This window comes from Semicossyphus pulcher, unplaced genomic scaffold (assembly GCF_022749685.1).
Source record: "Semicossyphus pulcher isolate SPU_LCO1_2020_fin unplaced genomic scaffold, fSemPul1.0.p SCAF_4, whole genome shotgun sequence".
NCBI classification, from domain to species: Eukaryota; Metazoa; Chordata; class Actinopteri; order Labriformes; family Labridae; genus Semicossyphus; species Semicossyphus pulcher.
In genome coordinates this window covers 15,776,205-15,799,912 of record NW_027211715.1, presented here as the reverse complement: position 1 = coordinate 15,799,912, position 23,708 = coordinate 15,776,205, and the positions used below count along the sequence as shown (strand labels likewise).

The 23,708-nt window shown below is 43.6% G+C and overlaps 1 protein-coding gene across 1 annotated transcript in view; it reads left to right on the top strand.

Moving 5' to 3' along the window:
• Window positions 1-23,708, top strand: part of LOC138607968 (zinc finger protein GLIS1) — a 75,723-nt gene that overhangs the window by 17,288 nt on the left and 34,727 nt on the right. The window contains exons 2-3 of the mRNA XM_069680633.1: window positions 12,015-12,207; window positions 13,477-15,013. Of these exons, the coding sequence (XP_069536734.1) occupies window positions 12,015-12,207; window positions 13,477-15,013 (1,730 nt within the window). The remainder of the gene's footprint in view (window positions 1-12,014; window positions 12,208-13,476; window positions 15,014-23,708) is intronic.

Genomic DNA, 23,708 nt, shown 5'->3' with positions numbered 1-23,708 from the left:
CTTTTCCTTCACTCACTCACTCACTCTTTCAGTGGGGTGTCTCAGAAAATACTGAATTAACTGACATGAAGTTTGGTACAGATGTTGATGTTCCCCTCTTGATGAATTGTAATCACCTTGGTGATCTCTTAACTTATTCCTCTGGTGCCACCACCGGGTTAAAGATACATTTGTCCAATTCTTAGTTCATTACCCAATGTTTGCAAAACCTAAGACATTTTCAGCAGCCTCCTTTTGAACTTCGCTCAGAAGAAGGAACTTTTTTTAATCTTTTATTTGTTATTATATATGTAATGTTTTACTATGATATAAGCGCCCCATGTACAGAGACTACAGTCCCTGTCGCACTGATCAAAGGTTCAACTACTGGCCTGCCAATTATTTGTTGCATGTCATCCCCCACTCTCTACTCCCCACACGTCCTCTCTCTCTTCAGCTGTTGTATATAATGAAGGCAAAAACCTGAGCTGCTCCCCTTCTTACTGACTTGATTTCATTTTGATGCCCTCCTTGATACCTAACAAACAAGACATGGGTAGTTACCAATACCAAACTAATCTAACTAATTCTAGCCCTGACATAGTCAAGTTTTGTAAAATGAAAAAAGAACCAAAAATCTAAATATGCAATTCTGCTAATGACAAGTATCATAGTTATTATCCAAATTACAAACTTGTAAGCATTAAATAAGCTGTGGTCTGGTATTTACAGTCAAGTTCCACTTTTACCGTTTGCATTTTTTCACTTTACAATATGATGGAAATTTAAAAAACTGGCAACCATGTCACTTCTTTTTGCCATTTGCATTTTATTTTTAAAAATTAAAAAAATAAGTCAAATTTTAAAGTCAAAAGTTTTTATTTTGTTGCTTTGTCAAATAAAATAGAATTCAACATGGGGATAAAGCCCTCATTACAAATGACCTCAACTTATTTTACCGACCCAGCCGTTCTCAACAGCACAGATTTATGTTTTATTACAGTCATTTGAACAAATAGCGTGCCACGCTGATGTTTGTCAAATGGATCTGATTTCACTGGAGTTTCAGAGGGACGTCTGCTGTGTTTTGAAACGACTCGAGCGGGCACACGGACAAACTGAGGCCTATTGTTGAGACGCTGAAATGCTTCTGCACTAAATCGGCATGTTTATTTTATACAGGAGATTTATACACACTGGTTATAGTGAACACACAGTTACACACACAGACAAAAACACAGGCACTTACACATACCTTACACTGACTTTAAATGTACTTTGTGGTACTAATTGTAGTTGCAATAATATGCTGTTGTTGAGAAGTGTACCAGTCTCAGCTTTAACACTTTCTCTGAGGGTGTGGTGCTCTGAGTGCTCGTCAGTTCTCCGGACTGGCTGCTCTCCTCTGCCAGTATTTACTGCCGCCTCTCCAAACAGAGCAGCCTCTTGTCTGGCTTTGAAGCACCTCCTGATCCCATGCCGAGGTTTCAGCACTGCTGGCTTGGCTCCGGGGCCGTGTTGTTCACCAGCCCCATAAAGGTGTCTGACACCGAGCCAGACGTCCCTGTCAAGTCTGCCGGCCAAGTGCATTACGTGTTGTCAGTCGGACCGTCTATCAGGGCCGTGCATGGGCCCGAGCGATGCTCTTTTGGGCCGTTACAATTATGTGGCTTTTCAGTCAAATTATAGGATGTGGTTTGGCTGAGCGCTGCTTGTAAAGCTTTGTGATTTCTGTGATTAATCCTGGCAGTGTACAGATTTGTGGGCAAAATCTTGTTTTGATGGCAATTGTCAGGATAGATATGTGGCTACTAGTGGCTTTGAAGTGGTTATGCACATTTTTTATCTTATTAACAAGTGTTTTGAAAAAGTTTGACTGAAAGATAAAAGCTCCTTTTTTGTGATTGTCAATCATTGCTGTGGTGTTTTTCACTGTCCTTCCCAGAGGTCAGTGTTCAAACTGCATCGTGGAGTACTGTGAGGCCTTTTCCTCAGATTTGCTGGTGATTAAATGGATCCTGTACGCTCAGCACTCTTCTTCTTCTTCTGCCTCGTTGGCATTGATTATGCCAAAGTTACTCACTTCTGTTGATTCAGATCATCTTGCTGTCACAGCTTTTGGAAACTTGTGTCACTTCCTGAGAATCATATGATTATTTAAAAACCTGCTTACACTTGGAGTTTAGCCTCCTCATATTTATTCATATGACTTTAAGAGAGGAGCCAAATGGCATTTTTTTTACATGAAAATGTGCAAATTATTTGTCAAACTTTAAGCTGCAAAAACTAGTGAACAACAAGGGTAGACTTAATATTAGCGAAACCTCTTAGTACATTGACCATTAAGTTGAATTCAGACAGTTTTGAAAATAACTATTAGTTAGGAGAGTTTACTGTCTTATTTCTTCAGCATTTACAGCCATTGTGTGTTTAAACTAATCTTAAATGAAGCCCACTCAATGTCTGGAACAATATCCAATTTTAAAAACTACAAAAAAAATCTACATATGTTAATTTATGTGTGTCAGGTGACCACCGTCATCAGAGCGGGATGAGATCATTATTATCAAAACATCTTTTTTTGCATCAAATGTTCCGTCACCGACTTCAGGTGAAATAATGTTTTTCAGTCCACAGAATCAAATGCAATAAATTAGCTGCATTAAAGGAAGACCGGAAATGTATTTTAAAAGTCATACGATTAAGTTATTTCACATGAGAGGGAGTGCTGTTGTACTGAAGGTCTGTGGCCTCGTGCCTACGACCGAATCACAGCTGCGATGATACTCAGTACAACATGACATCGAGTGTGATATTGCTTTTATACAACAGATACACAAGCAGTAAATAGCAGTAAACAGTAATAATCAACAACAGATTACTTTTTGCTCCACCAACTCAACTAGTTCCACAACTTGGACTGGACTTTTGTTGCCAAGCAACCCAAACATTCTCCTGCTCTCTGAGTCCACAGGTTACTACAGGTCAGCTGTGTTTGCAGCATGTACATTTATCTGTATGTTTTAATTTATCATCAACCAGTGAAAGAGGAGTCTGCTGTGTGATTCATGATCAATGTAGACATACACAGTCTGCAGAACACCTGGCTGAGGCGGAGTGATACACAGCGTGAAACGTCACAGTGATCTTGTTCTCTATATCAGTACTCATGGAAAGCCTCTTATCCAATCAGATTACTTGGTTAGAACTTACTGTATAATATCATGTAACTTCTGATCTGAGCTTCTCTTGATTAACCTTTCTGCCTTTGATGTGGGTCACCTGTTGATGGGTTTGTTCTTATGAGGGACGGGCTGGAGGGCACAGCCAGTGACAAGGTGCTACCACAAGGTGGTGACATGCACAAGTGTAATGTTTTAATTATGTTAATCAGGGAGGACAGCAGAGGAAATGACGGGCTGTGGGGGTGAGAGACTCATTCAGTGCATCACCCTCTGTAAGAGTTCAGTGTGTATTCTTTTTATGGTGAGTGTGTGTGAGAGAGAAAGAGAGACAGAAGTGTGTGCATGTTTGTGTGGAGTCACATAATCCCACCATATTTTCTCATGTGTTTAGGTTTTGACTTGCAGCCTTTGTTTGAAGCCATGTGGTGAAGCGGTTGGTGTTTGGGACTCGGCGGGCACCGAGCCTGGCACTGGGATGGGAGGATGGGGTGGGCGGGGTAGGTTGGTGGGGTTGTAAGGCATGGGAGGGTTGCTGGCTGCCAACTATTTGTTTGTATTCATGAGTGCGGTTAGCACTGCTTCACTTGAAGAGCCTGGTATAATGAGGACGCCGTCTTCTCTTAAAAGCAGATAATCACTTACCGACCGCTGCATTCATCAGAATGACTTAAAACCTTGATGTCATTTAGTACAAACAACCAGACGTATCCACAAAGAGGTTTTCTTTGACCACTGGTTCTCTAGCTCTGTAGGTTGCTTATATGATTTCAATGATGCTGTTACTCTTTTGGAGCTGAAGCAAGATTTTTTTATGCCGGAAAATAGTTCCAAAAGTTATTGTGTGACCAAGCTGACCTTGAGAAAACAGGAGGAACATAAATACCTGGTTGAGAGCGGCTAAAATCAGCAAGTACAAATTGATTCTTATCCCCATGAAAGTTCTCATGTCTGCTGGTACTGGTAATCCCGTTACAAAAACACTGACATTTCTGCGCTCCAGCAGTAATTTAATCGAGTTTTTCTCCTTCCCTTCGCTCCGCACCTGCTTTAAGAGGAGCTTTCTCCGTAGACAATGTTATTTTTCATTTACTTGTGCCCTCAGGTTTTTCAATCATACATCCATTACTAAGCAAACAAATAAGTTCCGGGACTACGCCGCAGACACAAATATAGACATGAGTTATGAGATTCAGGGAAGCCGGGTAGGATTTGGACCTTAATACACAACATCTGCAGCGGACAAGACCCACAACCAGAACATGAGCATCCCTCTGTAAAAGTCCTGAGGCCTTCTGTCGCACACTTGTATCTGTTGAACCGTCTCGTGTTGAAAGAGAAGGATGGCAGCAGGTGGGGGCAGACGGGAATAAAATGATCATTATTAAGTGTCTAAGTGCTGAATGTTATGATTTATGGAGCCAAAGTGGGGCCAGTTGAGGTGTCACATCAGATTTCCAGAGGCATCTGTCTTGCGGTTTTGGCAGCTTGTTGTACCTTGGGTTCAGATGTTTGCATCACACTCCTGACATCCCCCCCCCTCCAACACCCCCCCTGCTTTAAGTACAGTACACCTCTGATCGCTCCCCTTTCCTCTCCTTAAACCATCCATCCATCTGCACATCTGCTTTTCATTGAGGGCCTGCATGTCTCTGAAGACTTGAACGCATTAAACGCTGGCACAAACACAGCCCCTCTCTGGCACTTAACGCAGCGCTTAGGTGACTTAAAAGGGAGAGGCGCGAATTATAGAAAATGAAGTGTCACCGAAATAAAAAATCGCCCCAGATTACCACCAATTACACTTAATAATGCTGTCCAGACCATCTGCTGATCAGATGGAAGAGGGGTATTGTCTGTGGAGAAATAATGATAGCGGATTCATTGAGCGAGACAGCGACATCGACTCTCAACCGTGTGATGATGTGGTTTGATCTTTGCTTTACTGTAAATGCTGGAATGCTTTGTGTGATAATACAGTCATATCTGCGTTTCCTCAGATAATAGCCGTGTTGTTTCAGAGGAGTTAAGTTCTGTAAGATTGGAGACATGTGTCTGCTCGGCTTTATTAGTCATTTATTAGTCACTGAGGTCAGTGGGAGAGTTTTTTAGCCAAGGCACAACACTGCTGAACTTGAACACGATTCTGATCAGCAGCGCCGGAGGCACCCTGAATAGGTGTACAATTACAGCGCACCCTAACTGGCCATGATCCCCACTGTGAAACTCATCCAGCATGTGAAGCGTGTTCAACAATCAATGTAATCACAGTCACAGCGACCACAACCTTCCACTGCAGACTGAGCCGTGCCCTAATTATCAGAATTATCGAGTCTGCGTTCCTTCATTGTTTCTGTCTATTGTCTTATTTTTCAGCCTCGGCGGTCACAGTGGCTGCATTAATCAGCAGGAGAAGGATTAGAAAGCCGTTTCCACTCATGACCATGATGCATCGGAGTTTTACGGCTCCCCTCGCCGTGTTCCCGGAGGACTTCGACAAGAAGGGAGCATGACAAATGGATGACATCAGAGCGAGGGTATTGCAGGGTGATTGGAACCTCGTTTCCCTCTCTGCATCCTCAGCCAGAGAATAATCATACATGTCCCCAAACAAGTTCTCGAATAACCACGTTCATCCCTTCATAATTACACTCTTGTAGGAAGCATTAATTCTCGTAGTCACGTGAAGTGGAGCGTACTGCTCCTTTAATTTGACTTCTCCTCTAATACGTCTCAGCGCGCTCCTCAGTTTACAGTCATCCTGCAGTGATGCTCACTGAAAGGAACGGGCGACTTTAATTATACAGGAGGAAGCGGAGTGAATAGATACCATGTGATGACATTTATGGAACGGATGATACCACTTTAGATGTAACAGAGTATTATTAGATAGCATGTTATCAACAGCAGGAGTTGTTTCTATGCCCACAGTCTTTGCTCATAAAGGGCGTGTTTTAAGGAGTGGATAACAATAGAGTCCTTATTTGTTCCTGCGTCTTTACTCAGCAATGCTGACATCAGTGGCGCTCTGTGAGGATGAGCCAGCACATCTGTGCATGGTCTCTGGACTGAAAACAACATTTGCCCCTGGTGCTTTGGCACCGTCCTGCCTCTTTCTTTCTCCGTCTCTCTTTCTGCCCCTGCGTACCTGATCTCACACGCTACCGGCGTCACTCCTAATTGGGCCCGAATGCTTACAACTGTTTATATCAGAGCAGCATGCCACCCTGCTTGATCTAAGGTGCTCACTAGAGCTGGAAACATTTTTTAGCTCTGTATTTTTTATCTGCATTCCCTTCCTCATTAATCTTTTTTTTTTAATATATTTGCTTTACACTATTATTTACATCCTTGTTTACTTGACAGCAGTCTTATTCTTCCTTGCTTTAGCCAACACATTTCTTTTCTTCTCTGTAAATGACGACGTTACTGCGTGAATCTGGCTGCAGGAATGCACACTGAGTCACACGTGGACCACTAATAGGGACCAAATCACAACAGCATTGCTCCATTGTTCTCGTGGTTTATAGCCACATGGTACCTTTTCATTTTAGTTAAAAATATCAGCGTATTACACAGACACATATTTTTTTAACTAAGCAACTTTTCCCCATTACACATCATGGAAAACATTCAGGTTCGGAGCCAAAGGAATGTAGAGAATGATGAACACAGAAACTGCCTTGCTCAGCAGACCACACATACACTCATTTAAAAGTCGAATGGTCATCTTCCTCTCTTTCTCTCTCTCTTTTATTCACACACTCTCTCTCACCCTCCTGTCGCTGCTGCTAAATGTCTTACATTTCACCTTGATCCCTGATGCTTTCCCTGGCTTCCACCTCCTGATCAAGCTAAGCTCTAACACACAATGAAATGCTCAGCGCTGAATTACCATGGCACATTCAATATAAACTGAATTTACCGTTGGGTCCAATCCAAGCCGCCATATGTTGAGAAGCCTGTTTCCCCGACCGGAGCATGACTGATTCTGTTAATGTAGCAAAGCTCTAAATCACCGGAGCACAAACTTTCTACAGCGATGGATCAAGACCTTTAACACTCATTTAACACTCTGCGGGACACTGCGAAGTCTCTAAGATAGACGCTTCACAGCACCAGTCAGCACTCATCACAAGTGTTGGACACAGGAGCACGGGCACGAAGGTCTTTTTTTAGTCCTCTCTGAAAGTGCGACTTCCTGTTTGTACTCGCGTGACTCATTTAAAGCTACACAGGAATGTTTCAGAGATACTTCGTCCTTGTGTTTCTCAAGACAAGTTGACAATTCTGCCACAAATTGTCACACAAACTCGCAGTTGTAAATAAAACGTGCGAGTCAGATGCTTACAGAAGGGGAAAATCTGCTTTATTTTGAACTTCTCCTGAAAGGACTTAACAAGCAGAAAAAAGGGACTTTTAAAGCTCCAAGTGGAAACAGGAGATATTTTTAAAATCTAGAAAATCTAATAATAATTTTGTGCTACTCTTAACAAATTTTGCTGCTGGTTTGTAATTTCAGTATTTTATAGGATCACACAAGATTATGTTAAATATTTGTATGCATACAAAAATCACATGACTTCCAGCACAAGAAAGGAGTCGATCATAACCCACATCTTCATTATGCTACTCTCCTCAGTGTGTGTGGATTAATTTAAAAGGCCCACACCTCTACTGTTTCAGTTCACTCTCACTACTCAGTGATGTGTTCACAGCTTCGCCTTCAAGTAGCAAAGAAATGAGTTGTTGCGGATTTAAGTACAAGTCCTGTAGATGTAGAGTTTAGCTTGAACAGCACGGTGGTCTTTTGATGCAGCATTCCCAAATATACTCATGTACATGCTCACTAACAGTTTGTGCACCTTTAGTAGCCTATTAGTCCTGATACCAGCTAGAGTTGGGGATTATTTGACGATCTTATTAATTTTGTTCACTAACTTTTTTCAACATATTATTTGTAAAATATATGAAAAGTATTGAAAGTTCCCACATTTTATGTAGTTTAAGTTTTGCTTTCATAAAATAGTTAAAAAAATGTTCCCGGTTTTGACAAAGTTTAACAGAGAACAATTGGACATTAATAGCTAGATGCCGACTTCTACCTCAAGTCCCCCAAACCACCGTCTACCCCCCAGTGGATCACAGACACCATGTCCCAGTAAAGGAAACCTTTGCAAATGTTGTAAAAGATGGCAAACCTTCAGAGATCACTTTAATCCTCTGAAAACGCTGCCCCCTGATCGATCCCCTCTCTCTGCCCCATCTCTCTCTGTCTCTTTCCTGTCTTCTGTCTTGAGGTTTTATATTTTATTTAACAACACTATGTTTTTTTTTTTTATCATTGTCTGATTAATTATTTGTATAAAAAAAGAGGCTAAATGCATATTTTAATCTGGAACTACTTAATCACAGAAAAGTACATGATTTTGAATCTGACCAGATATTTGCCAGAATTACTTTTTAAAAATGTTTTTACATGATTTATTTTTTCCGTAATTCTTATTTTCTTCTCTTTACCAAACAATTAATGATGTTCGATAGCCATCCTCTGGTGCTGGCAGTGAGGACTTTTTGAAGTCATATTTCCTACGACAGCCACGCTGCTGTTTGTACTGCATGTAACTAAAGTCTCTGTACAATAATCTGAAACAGGTAACCTGGGATCATCTCTTTGTCGAACTCATCTACAAAGCGAACTTCCAAACATCTGAGCGACAAGCTTTCACAGAGCATTGTCTCATAATTTGGGTTACACAGTGGGCTGCTTGGTGTGGGTCTTTGACGAGGATGAGTGTGTGACAGAGAGCATGTGCATCCAGTCAAGGCCTCATTGACCCACTGCCAGTCCACCCAGTGCTTTAAGAGGACAGTGGTTTTTATTTTTGTGTTGTTGTGTGCATGCATACGGACAGTCAAGGCCCAATTAAGCGATCCCTGATGATGTGAGTCATCTTCTTACTGAGTCATGTCACTTCTGGCCATCCTGATTGAATTACTCCTGACTTGAGGCAGGGAAACACTTGGCATCACATCAGCGGGCCTTGAGACTCTCATGCAGAAACACAGTTGTGTACCCTCAGCTGACAAGCAGTGTAAAAAAAAGAGTAAAACAAAACAAGGATTTGGTAAACAGAGCGATCTGTGTTGCTTGAAAACAGAGATCGGAGCTGAGAGACATCTTGCCTTCTGTTAACGGCTCTGAGTGAAACCAGCGTTGTTCCTTCGCTCCCCTGGCGATACTGGACTGTTTGCGCTGCTCGCTTCGCCTTTTCTCCACTTCTTTGTGTTTCCGCTCTGACCCGTGAAAAGACAAATGCAGAGGAGACTAAAGATACATCAGCTGTGGGAGGGATGTGTCAAAAGATGTTCCCTTAAACTGCGGGTAACATGGCTCACAAACTTTCCTTGTGTTCTCTTGTCTTTGTAACCTTTTTCCCATATTCCCAAACTCCTCCTTTTCTCTCCTCTACTGTTTACTCTCCCTCTTCATCTGCTACTCATGTCGTAATATCTTTCTGCTTTGTTTGTCTTTTTTCCTAATTTATTTGTATCTCATATCCTTATTGTGCTGAATTTTTCTCTCTATTTTCACATTGTGTTCATTTTCTTTCTATCATTCTCATTTGTTTCCTCTTTATGTCCCTCTCTCATACAGGGTGTTTGGGTGATTTTATTAATAATAGCTCATGGTGTGTGATAACATTGTCAATAACATCGTTAGGAGAAAATTGAATTTGAGAAATTGAGTTAGGAAAGTTGGAACAGGGGACACGCGGCCGCCTACACATGAATGTGCGGGGATATCGGCTTACCCTTAACAAATATGTCCTCATGCACGAGGCCCTCCCTTTGTCCACTTTCATCTCTCTTTTGCCTGTTTATTATGTTTCTGGTGACATTAATAAAACACTATTTATACAGTTTGAGATGATAAACATTATGACTAAAATGAAAAGCTGAAAACGATTGCAAATACTGTGAAATCAAATTAATAAACAAAAGAGGCATAAAAAAAGCAGTAATAGGAATATATCAGGAACAATTAAATATATAAAAGATGTGAAATAATAAATGCATAAGAACAATAAAGACCTAAAGTAATAATTACTTTAAAGCAATGTTTAATAAATAAATTATGAAATAAAATATGGAGCTTTAAAGTCTAGATCAGTTGTTCTTAGCTGGTCGAGCCTCAGGACCCACCACCACCTCCTTCATGACAAATTGCGACCCAAATTTGTTTAACCACTCAAAGCAGTATTGTGTCAACCGAAGTGACCAGCAGGTCATAAGAGGAAAGAGGAAAATCTTCCCTCTACAATTAATTCATTTAACAGCCTTTTTTCAACAGAAACAAACTAAAAAAATGCAACACAAATGCAACAACTGTCAGGCTCATCAGGTTTCAAGAATGTAAATGTAGCTGTAGCTGGGATTACTCAATCAGTGGATACATGGAGTGTGAATACACTACTACTGCACCCACGTCAAAGGAAACACATGTCCTTCAAAATAAAAACTTGTTTTTTCAAGCACAGATCTGCAACCCACTGAAAACAGCGCCACGACCCACTTTTGGGTCCCAACCCACCAGTTGAGAACCAGGGGTCTAGATGATAAAGAAAAAGAAGATTACATTTTTTTCTGATGGATTTCATCTCCATGGCTGGGCCTGTCTGCTTGTAAACTGCAGTGTATCAAGGACAGGCTGAACAACACGTTTTCAGATTGGCAGGTTTGAGACATCACAAACCTAAGGAGCCAATCCCGTTAATGGAAGGATACGCTGTACATATCATTGTGTGCTACCTATGGCAACCACTTCGGCGATGTGTGAGCCAGCTGTAACTGTCATCGTAATGTTTGCAAACTCACTACTGACTACTAACGTTAACGTTACTACTACTAATTACTACATTTCAAGCTAGCTAAGTTTCAACAAGTTGCCACTAAACGATGGCAGAGACGTGTTTTGTTTTCGGGATGGAGGGGGAGGTTGGAAATTTGCGTAGTGGGCGGGGACTATTGCAGAATCAGGAATTTTAAAGGAGAAGGAGGAGATGCCTTGGGAGGATTTTTACAAGGTAATTCAACGTATTTTGTGGAGAAAAAAAAATCAAACACAATTTATTATTTCCAGCAGAGCATTTTTATGTCTTGACTGGAGCTGCTCTTTAAGTGACAGAAGAAGCCTTTCGCAAAGCACGTCCAGTTGCCCTTTAAGTTCCTCTAGATTAAATTACTGACACAAACACTCACTTTAATTGCAATGACCCCATGACCCCCCCTCCATTGATAATTTCCCAATGAAATAAATAATTTCCCAAAAGCATTGATTGCATAAAACTAGAACAACTGGTGGTGATTTTCACGGACAGTTTGTAATTTCAGTTCTTAATTGAAACAACAGTGACAACCTTATTGGCTGGCTCTTCCGGACACATTTATTTGAGTGTGTTTATTTTTCCAAAGAGAGACGCATTGCCATTTGGAATCCAACTCCTCAATTACTCCAGCAATAATATTTGGAAATAAATCTCCCCGGCATTATTCTTAGTGTCACTAAGTCGGGCTTTGCCAAAGAGCTCTGCATATATCACTACGGCTCTACGCTTGTGACAGCCAACAATTATTCCTCTGGAGATTATTCATAATCTAATAGGATTTCAACATGTCACTGATGGCATGGAGTCCTCTATGAACTCTTTATGCTTCCAGGGAAGTTAGTGGATCACTGGGTCCAATCTGCTCAGGCAGTTTTTTAATTTGAGCGTTTTGGTCACTTCTTCTTCTTCTTCTCCTACCGATGATTAAACCAGTTAAGTGATATTTCTCCTGCTCTTCTTTCAGTGAACGGTGCCTACTGCTCCGCCAAGGATGTAGACACCGAGCTGGGTGACGCTCAGGGCTCCCTGATGCGATGTGGGCAGAGCTTGCCACTGCTGGTGGGGGGTCATTTAGGGGGGCTTTATACCCAGAGCCTCCACTGCGACAGACCTACGCCCGACCTCCTCCTGCAGGACGGCCCTCACCAGGACACCAGGTAAACTGTCACGATCGTTGCTGCTTTAAAATGATTTTGTTCTTGTCCCAGTTTTGAATGCTTCCTGTGGGTGTTGTATTACTAACAATCTGCAGGTACAATGTGTTTTTCATTACCTTTGCTTTTGTGAAGCAGATACGCACATATGTAGCTGGAAAGCTTTACCAGGCCTCATGAAAACACACGAAGGGGTCCAAAGTACATTTATGTTACACTAATGCGATTCTTCTGTTGTGCAATCTCTGACTACTGTTGGTCCACAGACTTTCTCTGTTATAAGGCTCGTCCTCCTTCTTTCCCTCTATCCTCAGCTATCCGACCAAAAGTGCTTCTGGACACACATTCACCCCTCTCATATTGTCTCTCAATATTTTCACTACAGCCAAACAGGAAATGGCGCTCCTGAATAGAAAGAGAGAGGGGGGTCAAGTCTTTATTAACAACAACGACGACAAAGTCCGCCCGTGGCTCTCTCCAATCCTAGCTAGCGTTAGCTCTGTTTTTCCCGCAGTGTGCTCGGGGGGGAAAGGACAAAGACGATTCCTTCATGAGACAGCCCGGAGAAAAGAGAGCTCTTCTCACATCACTCAGGGGCTTTGGACAAAATCCATAATGAGCCAACTGACAGGAATGATTATGTAGGAGATCACAGCAACGCATGGAGAAATCTGACCTGGGTTCCCCATTCAGCAGGGCAAAGATTCCCACCATAATACACAGTATTGTAAACGGTGACCCTTCATAGGCTGCAATTATGCCACCAAAACAGGTGACTCCCTATTTCTCCCCAATGTTGGGTTGGGTTTAACCCCTTTGTGTCATCAAAGCCTGTCAGATGGACACACTAGCCAGTGGCCTCTCGGTCTCAGCTGCCATCCATCCCTCCCCCTCTCTCTATTCTTAGTCATAAATGCCCATTCATATCCTCTCACTACCACAAGATCCTGTTTCATTTATTCATAAAAACACTTTGGATCATCAGCCGTGGATTCTACCTGACATCACCCCTGAATCCATAGCTGGGCCTACACAATGTTTATGTTTGTTCAATAAGATCCTTTATGATGAATGAGAAACTTGGTTGAAATAGAGGTCAGTTATGATGACATGGTTTTTCTGTAAACTGAGATAATGATTGGAGGAGGAAGGGTTAGCAGGAGGCTAAGCTCTGACTCTGCTGCTGGTGGGAAGATCAACCAGCCGGTATCTGTCATCAGCCTGTGAGCTAATAGCGCTCATATTCCCGTCTGTGTCTTTTTATCCTTACAGATCCTCCGCTGCCTTCCAAAGGACCCTGTCGGGGGCCTCACCGGGCCTGGGCTGTGGCAGCGCCAACGGGGCTCACTCCTCTCTGTCTTACCCAATCAAACAGGAGAACCCAATGGGCTACAAGATCTCCAACACGGGGTCCGGGGTCCATAGCACGTCTCAGGCTGGGTTTCAGAACTGTAGGGGCGGCCAAGTTTTTGGGAGGACAAGGAACGATATAGTTGGAGCACCGCATGTTAGCAACAACGGTAGTGGCGTATGCACACTGAGCGGTATAGGAAGCGCTGTGTCTGGGGACGCAGTGCAACCGTTTAATAATGAAGATGGCTCCTCCCCGCTGGCTTTGTCCCCAACTGGCTCCCGTCATTCAGCGCGGCTGCTCAGCGCTAGCAGTCTGAAGAGACGCTGCCTGTCGCTGGCCTCACAGTCCACCGGCACTGCCGGCATCGCTGCTGCCACGAGTTCCCCATCAGATACCCGTGCTGCTTCCGAGGAGATCAATATCACCGCCATCATCTGCTCCTCCTCCCAGATGTCGATGGTTGCCTGCGTCAACGGGTTTCGCACTAACCTCTCGCCCAGCCACGCCAGCAGTGCCGGCTTTTCCTCCTCTTCCTCCTCCTCTTCTACATCCCCACCCTCTAACTCCTGCTCACGGGAAGCCCCCCAGAGGCCCCCACCGCACAGCAGCCCCCAGCAGGCAACGCTACAAGAGAGCTGTCAGCTATCCTCACCTGCCACCTGCCTGCTCTCTCTTTCCTCCTCCTCCTCCTCGTCCTCCTCTTCAGTGTCATCAGCGGAGCCGGAGCAGAGCCAGGGGCTGTGCGAGGAGCAGGGCTCCATGCTGCAGGGGCGGGGGGCTGCAGGTGCAGCTGGGGGAGGTGTTGGAGGAGGAGGGGGCCCGGACGGGTTGGGGTTATTGATGAGTGGGGCCCTGATGTCTGGGATGCTGCACTCGGGGCCTGAATCTGGGGGTCTCCTGGACGGGGGCCAAAGATCAGTAGCTGCCCTCAAGCAGGAGCCCCTGGATGATTTTTCTCCCAGTGAGGACGAACTCTTTCAGCACCACTATCACCATCACCATCACATGAGTGGTCGTAGCGGGCACCTTCGTCACCCTCCACAACCCTCTCGCCCTACTATGCCTCCGCCTTACCACTTGCACCAATACGTGGGGCCCAGTCCGGGGGGGCTGCTGCACCACCAGAGCCAACACACGGCACCGAGCTCTTCCCTGGGACTCAAACCGACCTCAGGAGGCCCTCCTGGGTCTCACTCAACCGCAGAGCGGGAAGAAGTCGGAGGAGGCGCACTGGCCGACAAGCAGGTGTGTCGCTGGATTGACTGCAGTGCTGCGTATGAGCAGCAGGAGGAGCTGGTGAGGCACATTGAGAAGGTCCACATCGACCAGCGCAAAGGTGAGGACTTCACCTGCTTCTGGGCCGGCTGCATCCGCCGCTACAAGCCCTTCAACGCCCGCTACAAGCTGCTCATTCACATGAGAGTCCACTCCGGAGAGAAACCTAACAAGTGTATGGTGAGTCATCAAAACCCCTGTGAGATTATACACCCAACACTGACCCAGCAGCAGAGGGTTTATTATATAGACAGCACTCGGCATAGTCAGCTGTCTTATTTTAATCCCTTCTGCTTCTTCTTGAAAGGATCAGGTTCCATTTATTGGTTTAATATGAGTCTAGTTTGTCCCATAATTGGATCCATCTTGGGTTTTTTTGTTTGTTTGTTTGAATTAAACACAAGCACATATTTCTCAGAGTAACGCAGCCCCTCAAGATGAATTTTCCTCAACAAGATTCACGTCCATCGCGTCCAAAACAAGACTGGGCTTGCTTCACTGCTGATTACTTTTCAACACACATTTATATAATGTTTCGGTTGAGCAACAGTTATAACTCTTATTTCTGTATTTTCAGTGGAAAATGTTAAAATCTATATTTACTTTTTGCTGCAGTGAGAGCAGCACTTCCCTGTCAGTATAAATAGATTTGTGGTTGTATTTTTTACAGGTAAGGCTCCAATTCCTCAAGTCAACACACTAATCAATGTCAGGCTGTCACTCCTCCGCCTCCTGTAGCAAATGGAAAAAGCCCTCCAACCTTAAGAATGATTTAGTCCAAATACACAATTAGTCCACAATTTGTGTAGGGCCAAGCCGTGTTTATTTTCACGAGCACTCTGTTTTTGGAGACGGGATTCAGATCATGAAAAGCCAACACATATGGTTAACATAACCAAACAATGCTAACACTCGATCCCTTTAAATGGGAGCTTTAAATGTTTAGCTGTCCCACAAGTATTAAGTGAATTGGCTTCACATCCAAGCCAAACACGGGGAGAAAATGTAGTAGTCTGGAGGAGAGAGAAGCGGAGGGATCGTTGGTCACGTTCGCTCGTCTTGCTCAATTCACGGCTTCACCTAAAGCGCCTGTCAGAAGTGGTCAGGATCCAATCCAAGTCCTAATTATTGAAGGACTGAGTCTGCAGTGCTGCTGCAGCACCTGTTTAATCTCAAGGCCTTTTTATTCTGAGAAAAAAATAAAACCAGGTCTCGTTTATTTTTCTAAATATCAGCGGTTTATAGAATTAGCTGAGATGAGGGTCTGTTAATAGTAAGATGTTATTAATGGTGGTTTTCAGTGGAGCTGGATTAGAATCCATGTTTATCCTGACTCGCTCTGGTCCTCGTTAGTCGACTGTTGCTGCTGCTTTGCGTCACTTAGTGTTTCTGCTTCCTTGGCTGAGAGCGAACTCAAAATTTGGAAGTAATTTGCCGAATGTACCAACTTTTAATTCGGTTTCATTCTTCTTCTTCTTTGTGTTTGTCTTTACTCCAGCGAGCTCTGCAGTCACATTCGGGCGACACACCGCGAACAGACTCTGAGTGAATGAGTATACGGTATAGGTGTATGCATGCATATGTCACTGTGATGTGTGCGTGTGTTTATGTGTGTTGTTGGAGATGTTTACCATATGTGAGCACTGGAACAATTCAGCTCAGTGTGGACGAGCCGCTGGACTCTGTCTGCGGACGTGAGGCGCTGAGAAACTGCAGCTACACACCCTAACCTCCTGATCACCCTCGTATCAAGCACACACACACATATAAACACGCACATGCAGTAGTGTGAAAATGGGAGTATTGTTTCCTTTGACTCTCACAATAGGAAGTATTGATTCTGCGTACAGTACGCTGGCTTTTCCGACAGAACGTAAACAGAGAAGTGAAATGTTTTCAAGCTTAAATCAACACTTGTAATCAGCAGGGATTGGATGTATGTTGATGTGGGGCTTTGGCAGATAAACTCGGAGGTCCAGAGAAAATAAACACGCTCTCTGAGTGTATTTGTAACCGTGTTTGTGTTTTTATAATGCCTATACAGATTTAAGTGAGTACTCTGTACTTACAGGAAGCCCAGTGTCTCTGTGTGCGTTTTAAAAGAGCGTGAATGCTCGGGTATTTTAGTTGTGTCCGAGCGTCTGAGCTTGTGTGCCTTTTAGCCACTGGCGCTGATGCGTCTTGTGTTTTTCGTGCTCGTGCAATAGACAAAGGCATTCAAGAATTTGAGCAATCCGCACAGAGGAAGCAGATGAGACATTCTCTTTTAGGAGCGAATGCTGCAGAAAAACCCGGAGCTAATCCCTTTATTATCTTTCCAGCGGCAGATTCCAGCAGGCGCTCATGAAACAGGGCTCTCCTCACATCCAAACATAACACGTCTCTCTCCTCGTTCTCCCTCTATATATATACTGTATCTCTTTCTCTTCTCACAGCTGCACAGCATTTGCTTCACGCTGCGTCTTGGCAGGAAAAAGTCATTATCACAACACACACAAGTCTTCGCCCGATCCCCTGCGCGGGCCTGTCACAGTCTGTACCTGGATAATATTTTAAGAACTAAAAAAAAAAGTCACTTCCATATGCAGATGGCTGATCTCTTAAAAAGTTCTGCTACCTTTAAGATTGGTTCCCTCTCTGCCAATTAAAGGCGGCCCTGGGCTGTTGTGTAGGGCAGGCGAGCACTGAAGGGCATGGGCCAAAAGGAAACAGCATAATCTCTTTGCAATATCCTGTTGTGTTTCATGCCTAATTCACTTGTTGTTGTAGTTTATTACATTTTTTTCCCGTGTCTGCATAAATATTAAAAATATATCCAGCGAGAGAAGCCCTGACATGGTCCCAGACTTTGATATTGTTCTGCTCTCTCAGTGGCCGGGCCAGGCGGATTTGAAGCGTCTGAAGGCCGGACTGCGAGGGTCAGAAAATATCCTGCAGACGCAGGACGCAGCAGTTACACGGTAGAGTGACTTTACGCAGGAGTTCAGCCCTGTGCGCTTTATTTGGTCTCTCTGGCATGGTTGTATCTTTGTGGTACGATACAAAACAAAAGTGCACTTTAAATGTATGCTGTTGTCAGGGAATGAATGATTCAGTCTGTGGTTCAAGGCATGAAGCCTGATTCAGTGGTTTGTTACGCTGCTGTGTCTATATATGCAGGTTTCAAAATAATCTTTTAGAAAGCGGCACAATTTGTAGAAATTCTGACAACAGCTTTTAAAGTTTGTTAAGCTTCGGCTTGGAGGGAATATAAGGCTTCACGTACCTAACTGAAAATACACATTTATTAAGTGTTATTTAATTGAAGTAAGGCAATCTTAATGGTGATTTAGATCCTGTTGAGTAAAGAAATGGTTTATTATGCAGCTTGCCCTCAGTAGTTTAAGGTATATATATACACGTATATATATTTGTCATTTCATTAAAGTTGTAATCTCGAAGATCTCAGTTTCATATTCTTTGGCGCCACCTATGGTGATAAACTGTAATTGCGAGAGTACACTTCCCAGATATCCAGACAGTGTTGCATGTGTGACGTCCACGGTTGGCTGCGGTTGTAACTCTTGATTTTCCTCGCTGAGGGTCGCTTTCCTTTTTAGACTGTTTGCCTTCATCTGAGCGTCGAATTTGTTTCTTTCTTTTTTTGGATTGTCACTTATTTTTGAAGTTGTATCTGTAGTCATCGACCTTTTCTTTGTTTGTTCAGCCGTAGTAGATTACTGTTTACTCGCAACACTTTCAGAGACCGGAAAAGCAGCCGCTTAGCTCCACCTACCCTCTCTGGCAGACCATCCACTGCTGGGTGATGGAAAACGCGTCACTAACTGGGCGCCGCTTATGACACCCAGTCTGTAATAATACTATATACTGCAAATGCAAAGGCTTTCATCAGCGGGCCATAGGCTCAATCACCATTGTGTTACCTCATTCGGCGTTAGATAGTGACTTAACAGACATTTATTTAAATGAAAAACTTGGAGATTATTACTTTAACTATTTCAAGCCAATTTTCGAGAGGCTGTAAATGACCATAAGATCTGTTTGGTGACTGATTATTTACATGAAAATCTTTGAGATTATTACTTTCAAGTATTTTTTTCTTCTGGGGTTCATACCTTTAAAGTGATGAAATTAACAAATCATTTAAAAACTAAAGAAAACATTCCTCCATAAAAGGTTAGATTCACATATTGAGCTTTACTCATATTAAAGCCACAAGCGACACATGTGTGCACACACACAAACACCAGCACACACTGACTCAATCAGTCAAACGACTTGTTGATGAGAGTTGCATGTTGAAGCCTGCTGGGAAAAACTGTAGTCATGGAATTTCCTCTTTTTTCACTGGTGTGAAACCAGCAAACATTTACTGTATATTTAGATTAACTGATTATTGGAGGAAAGTGGCAAAATCCCTCTGCTGCATATGTATAGACATAAAGCTGAAGCCAAGATGGCGCCGGTTCTCGAGGGTAAATGGAGTCTTTTGTGAGTAATCAGCTCAGACACAGGAGATGAAACGGGGAGCGCCATTAGCTAATTAAAACTGAGGTTCAGCACATGACCGGACTTTTCCTCTGAATGCCGCCTGAAACTGGAGCCGTCTGGGCGCTGGGTGCGGGCGGCGAGTGACGCTGATATTAATGTGTTTGAGCCTCTGACGCTCCGGCCTGTCCGGACAATTCAGAGGCCAGAATCTGTGAGTCCATCTCTTGGTCCAAACCTGTTGTTACCTGATGTATGCTTTGTTTTCTTTCAGAAGATCCTAAAGAGCAGTAAGAGCGCTTAGAGGGAGAGGCTCAGTCGTGAAAACGTTGGCTTTTCACAAACTAAGGAAACAAAACGTTAGATTTTTGTCATTCTTTAAAGCAGCATGTCATTGCTCAGCTAATGAAAGCATAAAACATCTCCCTGATTGCAGTCACAATGTTTTTAGACCAACAGCATCAGCATGCAGACATTCAAACTGACCCGAGGAACTCAGGCATGCATGGAAACCAAATTACCAACACAAAATACTTTGGATCAGCAGAGCCAACTGGTTCCTCGAGCTGCACACACACACACACACACACACACACACGCACACTCACACACGGGTGTTCTGGGAGAGGAGAGGTCTGTCTATGGCTCATTTGAAGTAATCAGGGTCAATAGGCGAGAAGGGGCATTGATTCAGCGTGTCAGGAGTAACTGCATGCTTTGGAAGCAGAGCTCCTGAAGTCTGTTCAGTTGGCACAAGTGCACAGACTTAATCAGGCCTGAATAAGGGCCTGGCGAAGATCAATTTATAGCTCCTTATTTAAAGGTCCTGTGCCTCTGCTTAGCGTTAAGTCAGTCTTAGAATTAACTCTGTCAGTCATTCTCAGCCAAATGAGTTCATCAGGTAGTTTAACAGTCTATCTCTCCACAAACCCGTAACAGCAGCAGTTATCGTCTGCCTCGCTGTCAGGTCTGCTGTGCCGCTTGGCAGTGCGGTCGTCATGCTAATAGTAACGCATCACTGTCCACATATGATGTTGGGATGATGAAACTCCCGGCTCTTGGCCCTGGGGCTGATGTTTTGGCATCAAACCACTGAAAGCTTTGGATGGATGGATCTTGCTTGTTTGAGCGGGTCAGGCCAACTTCTTGTCAAAGAAGTTTTTCCAGTCAGTCTTTTACAGTTTTGTGGTCCAATACTGTCTATACCCGCCAACACCCCCCCCCCCTCTCTATCTATCTATCATTTAGATCTGAGTTTAGGAGCGCATGATTCACTCAACACTTACTCGACCACAACATACGTCCCTCTGCATGTTTTTGTTTAGCGAGATGCTAAAACATTTTGACATGTTAACTAATGTAACAGTCTGTTTGTTTGTCATATGGAATTCTGACCAAGTTATATCAAGATGCTGATGAAAGCCTTTGCATTTGCAGTATTAGTTAGAGTTAGTGTTAGTGATGCTTTTTCCAACACATGGACTGGGTGTCTGTGGCGACATTTGTGGAAAAAATCACAAGCGGCGCCCAGTTAGTGACGCGTTTTCCATCAGCCAGCAGTGGTTGGTCTGCCAGAGAGGGTAGGCGGAGCTAAGCGGCCGCTTTTCCGGCCTCTGCAAGTGTTGTGAGTAAACAGCAATCTACTATGGCTGAACAAACAATGAAGAGATCGATGACTACAGATACAACTTCAAAAATGAGTGAAAATCCAAAGAAAAAGAAACAAATTCGACGCTCAGATGAAGCAAACAGTCTAAAAAGGAAAGCGACCATCAGTGAGGAAAATCAAGAGTTACAACCGTGACAAAGGAAGCAAACTGTAGACGTCTGGTTAAATGGGACGTATGCGCCCACAATTGCCTTTTATCACCATAAGGTGCCGCAAAATAGAAGAAAATAAGAACTATCTTTAATTAATAATAAAACGTTAAATTCTGGTAAGATCAGTGCATGTTGTTTAAAGATTCTTTTTTTGGCTTTTGCTTTTATTGGACAGGACAGCTGAAGATAGACAGGAAATGTTGGGAGCAGAGAGTGGGGGATGACATGCACCAAATGATCGGCAGACCGAGGGGCCAAACCTGCGCTCAGTGCGAGCAGGACTACAACCTCTGTACATGGGGCGCACGCTCTACCAACTGAGCTAAACCAGCGCCCTAGATTAATTGCACGTTGATGATGCAGTTATGAATAAAAGTGACGATCTTAATCAGCAAAGTGAGTAATTGAAGCCTTGGACTTTTATAGGTTAAAAATTGATGTCATTCAAATATTAATTTTGAATCATTCAATACTTTTTGTAGGATTCTTTAATAAACACTGAATATTAGCGCTGCAAAACTATTTTAATTCTGTTCCATATTAATTTAGTTTAAAGATTCATAACGTCTGAAGATGTATTCCTCTTACTCTTATCATCAGCATTTCAACTGTTGTGTACAGAATTTCATACTTATTCAATCAGGTTTTCAGTGCGTCTTCATCCTACACCTGACAAAAATAGGATTTCCAGTCACTAAAAAATTGTAATAGTATGCTCATTTCTAGGCTGCACAGTGGTGCAGTGGTTAGCGCTGTCCCCTCCCAGTTAAAAGGTTCCTGATTCGAATCCCAGTTCGGATGAAGTTGAAGAAGCGGGCCTTTCATGTTCTCCCCGTGTGTGTGTGGGTTCTCTTCTCTTCCTCCCACAGTCCAAAGACATGCTCGAGCGTACCCCGCCTCTCGTCCAATGACAGCTGGGATAGACTCCAGCCCCCCTCCCCGTGACCCTGAACAGGATAAGTGGCTATGGATAATAAATTGTTGCAAAGTAACTTCTTGCTCAAGACAAGCCTTGTGTGGTAAAAAGTGTTGGCATGAGACTGGAGCTGCTGGTTCGGGGCTTCTACAATTGGACAATGATAATAAATCACAAAATGCTCATATATATGTGAGCATTTAAACTTAAAGGGTAATACATTCAGCTGGATCAAGGCACCAAATAACAAACCGTTGCAGGGAAAAGCTAAAGGGAGACATTTATGCACATGCATTGTTTTTCCTGTTGTTTCTGGAAATACAGCTAACAGAAGAAATTGGTACAACATGCACAACACAAGCAGCAGAACACGTCTTAAACATATTGCACACTGCTGAACCCAAACTCCAAAAGGTCAAACCTCCTCAGCTACCTTTCTTTCAACCTCATCACCAGGTATCAAAGCAGGCAGGATCCACTTCATGTGATTCACTCTAATTGCATTTGTCTGGAATGCAATATTTTGAGTTTCCCAATTTCCTCGATATTTTATCACGCTCTGGTATCGGAAACCCGAAGACCCAGGGCTGCGGCTGGTTATACATTGCACAGAGATTGTGTCATAATTGTGTCCCATCCAAAACCCTTAATCAATTTAACCTCTTTACTCAGCGAGATCAGTTTACTAATACATCGGGTGGATGAAGCGTGGGCGTGTTGTCAGGGTCTCCGTCGTGATCAGGGGGCTGTTGAAGGGATGAAAAAGTCACGGGCGTTTTTAGACTCCTAAAAAACCTCCCCATGTTCGTTAGTGGTCAGTAGTAGTGCTTCTTTGCTGTGTGCCGTCATGGATCGTGTGCATTGTGGAGGCGTACTCAACCGTCTGTTTGTGGGGCAAAGACACAACTGCCCCTTTCTCGTCTGAGGCTGCGTCCTCTCCCACTCCTCACATACGCACACCGGCCTTGTTTTATTTGTGCCACAGGAGCAAACATCCAAACCAAGCTGTTCAGTTGGTCGCATCTGTGTGTGTGTGTGTGTGTGTGTGTCGAACAAACGTAAATCCCCAAGAGATGTTTGTTTTTTGTTTTCTGCTGACTCGTCAGTGTGGCAGAGGGCACTGCACAGAACCAACATCTGCCGCCTTCACAGCACCTCACCGAACAAGCAAACAAGCAGGACTTTTATACACACTTCTGCCTCAGGGCCGAGCCGCAACCCCAGGACGAGCGTATCCCTCCACCCAGCCAGACCCACACAGCACACAGCGCGAGACCTGCAGCTGATATATATGAGAAACCGAGCTGCTACCGTGCAAAACAAACACTAAGAGAAGTATGGATAAATTATGTAGCGAAAGACATGTTTACATTCAGGGTGTCAAGTTTAAATTATGCACCGCGGTGTTCTGTGGTTAGTCTGCCGGCTTTAATTTGAATGTTTGAGAAACGGAGTGAAGGTCGGAAGAAACGGAGCCAGACAGGCAATCCAGCTCCACTGATGTCATCTCAAAAAAAGTGCCCAGAATTCATCACAAGGCATTATGCATGACAAGTGATTCGGTATGCACTGAATGCCGACTTGAGAGCATTTTTGAAGCGTTGCGCACACAACTCGAGTGTTTATTACAAGTCGCCCAAGCTTTCCAAG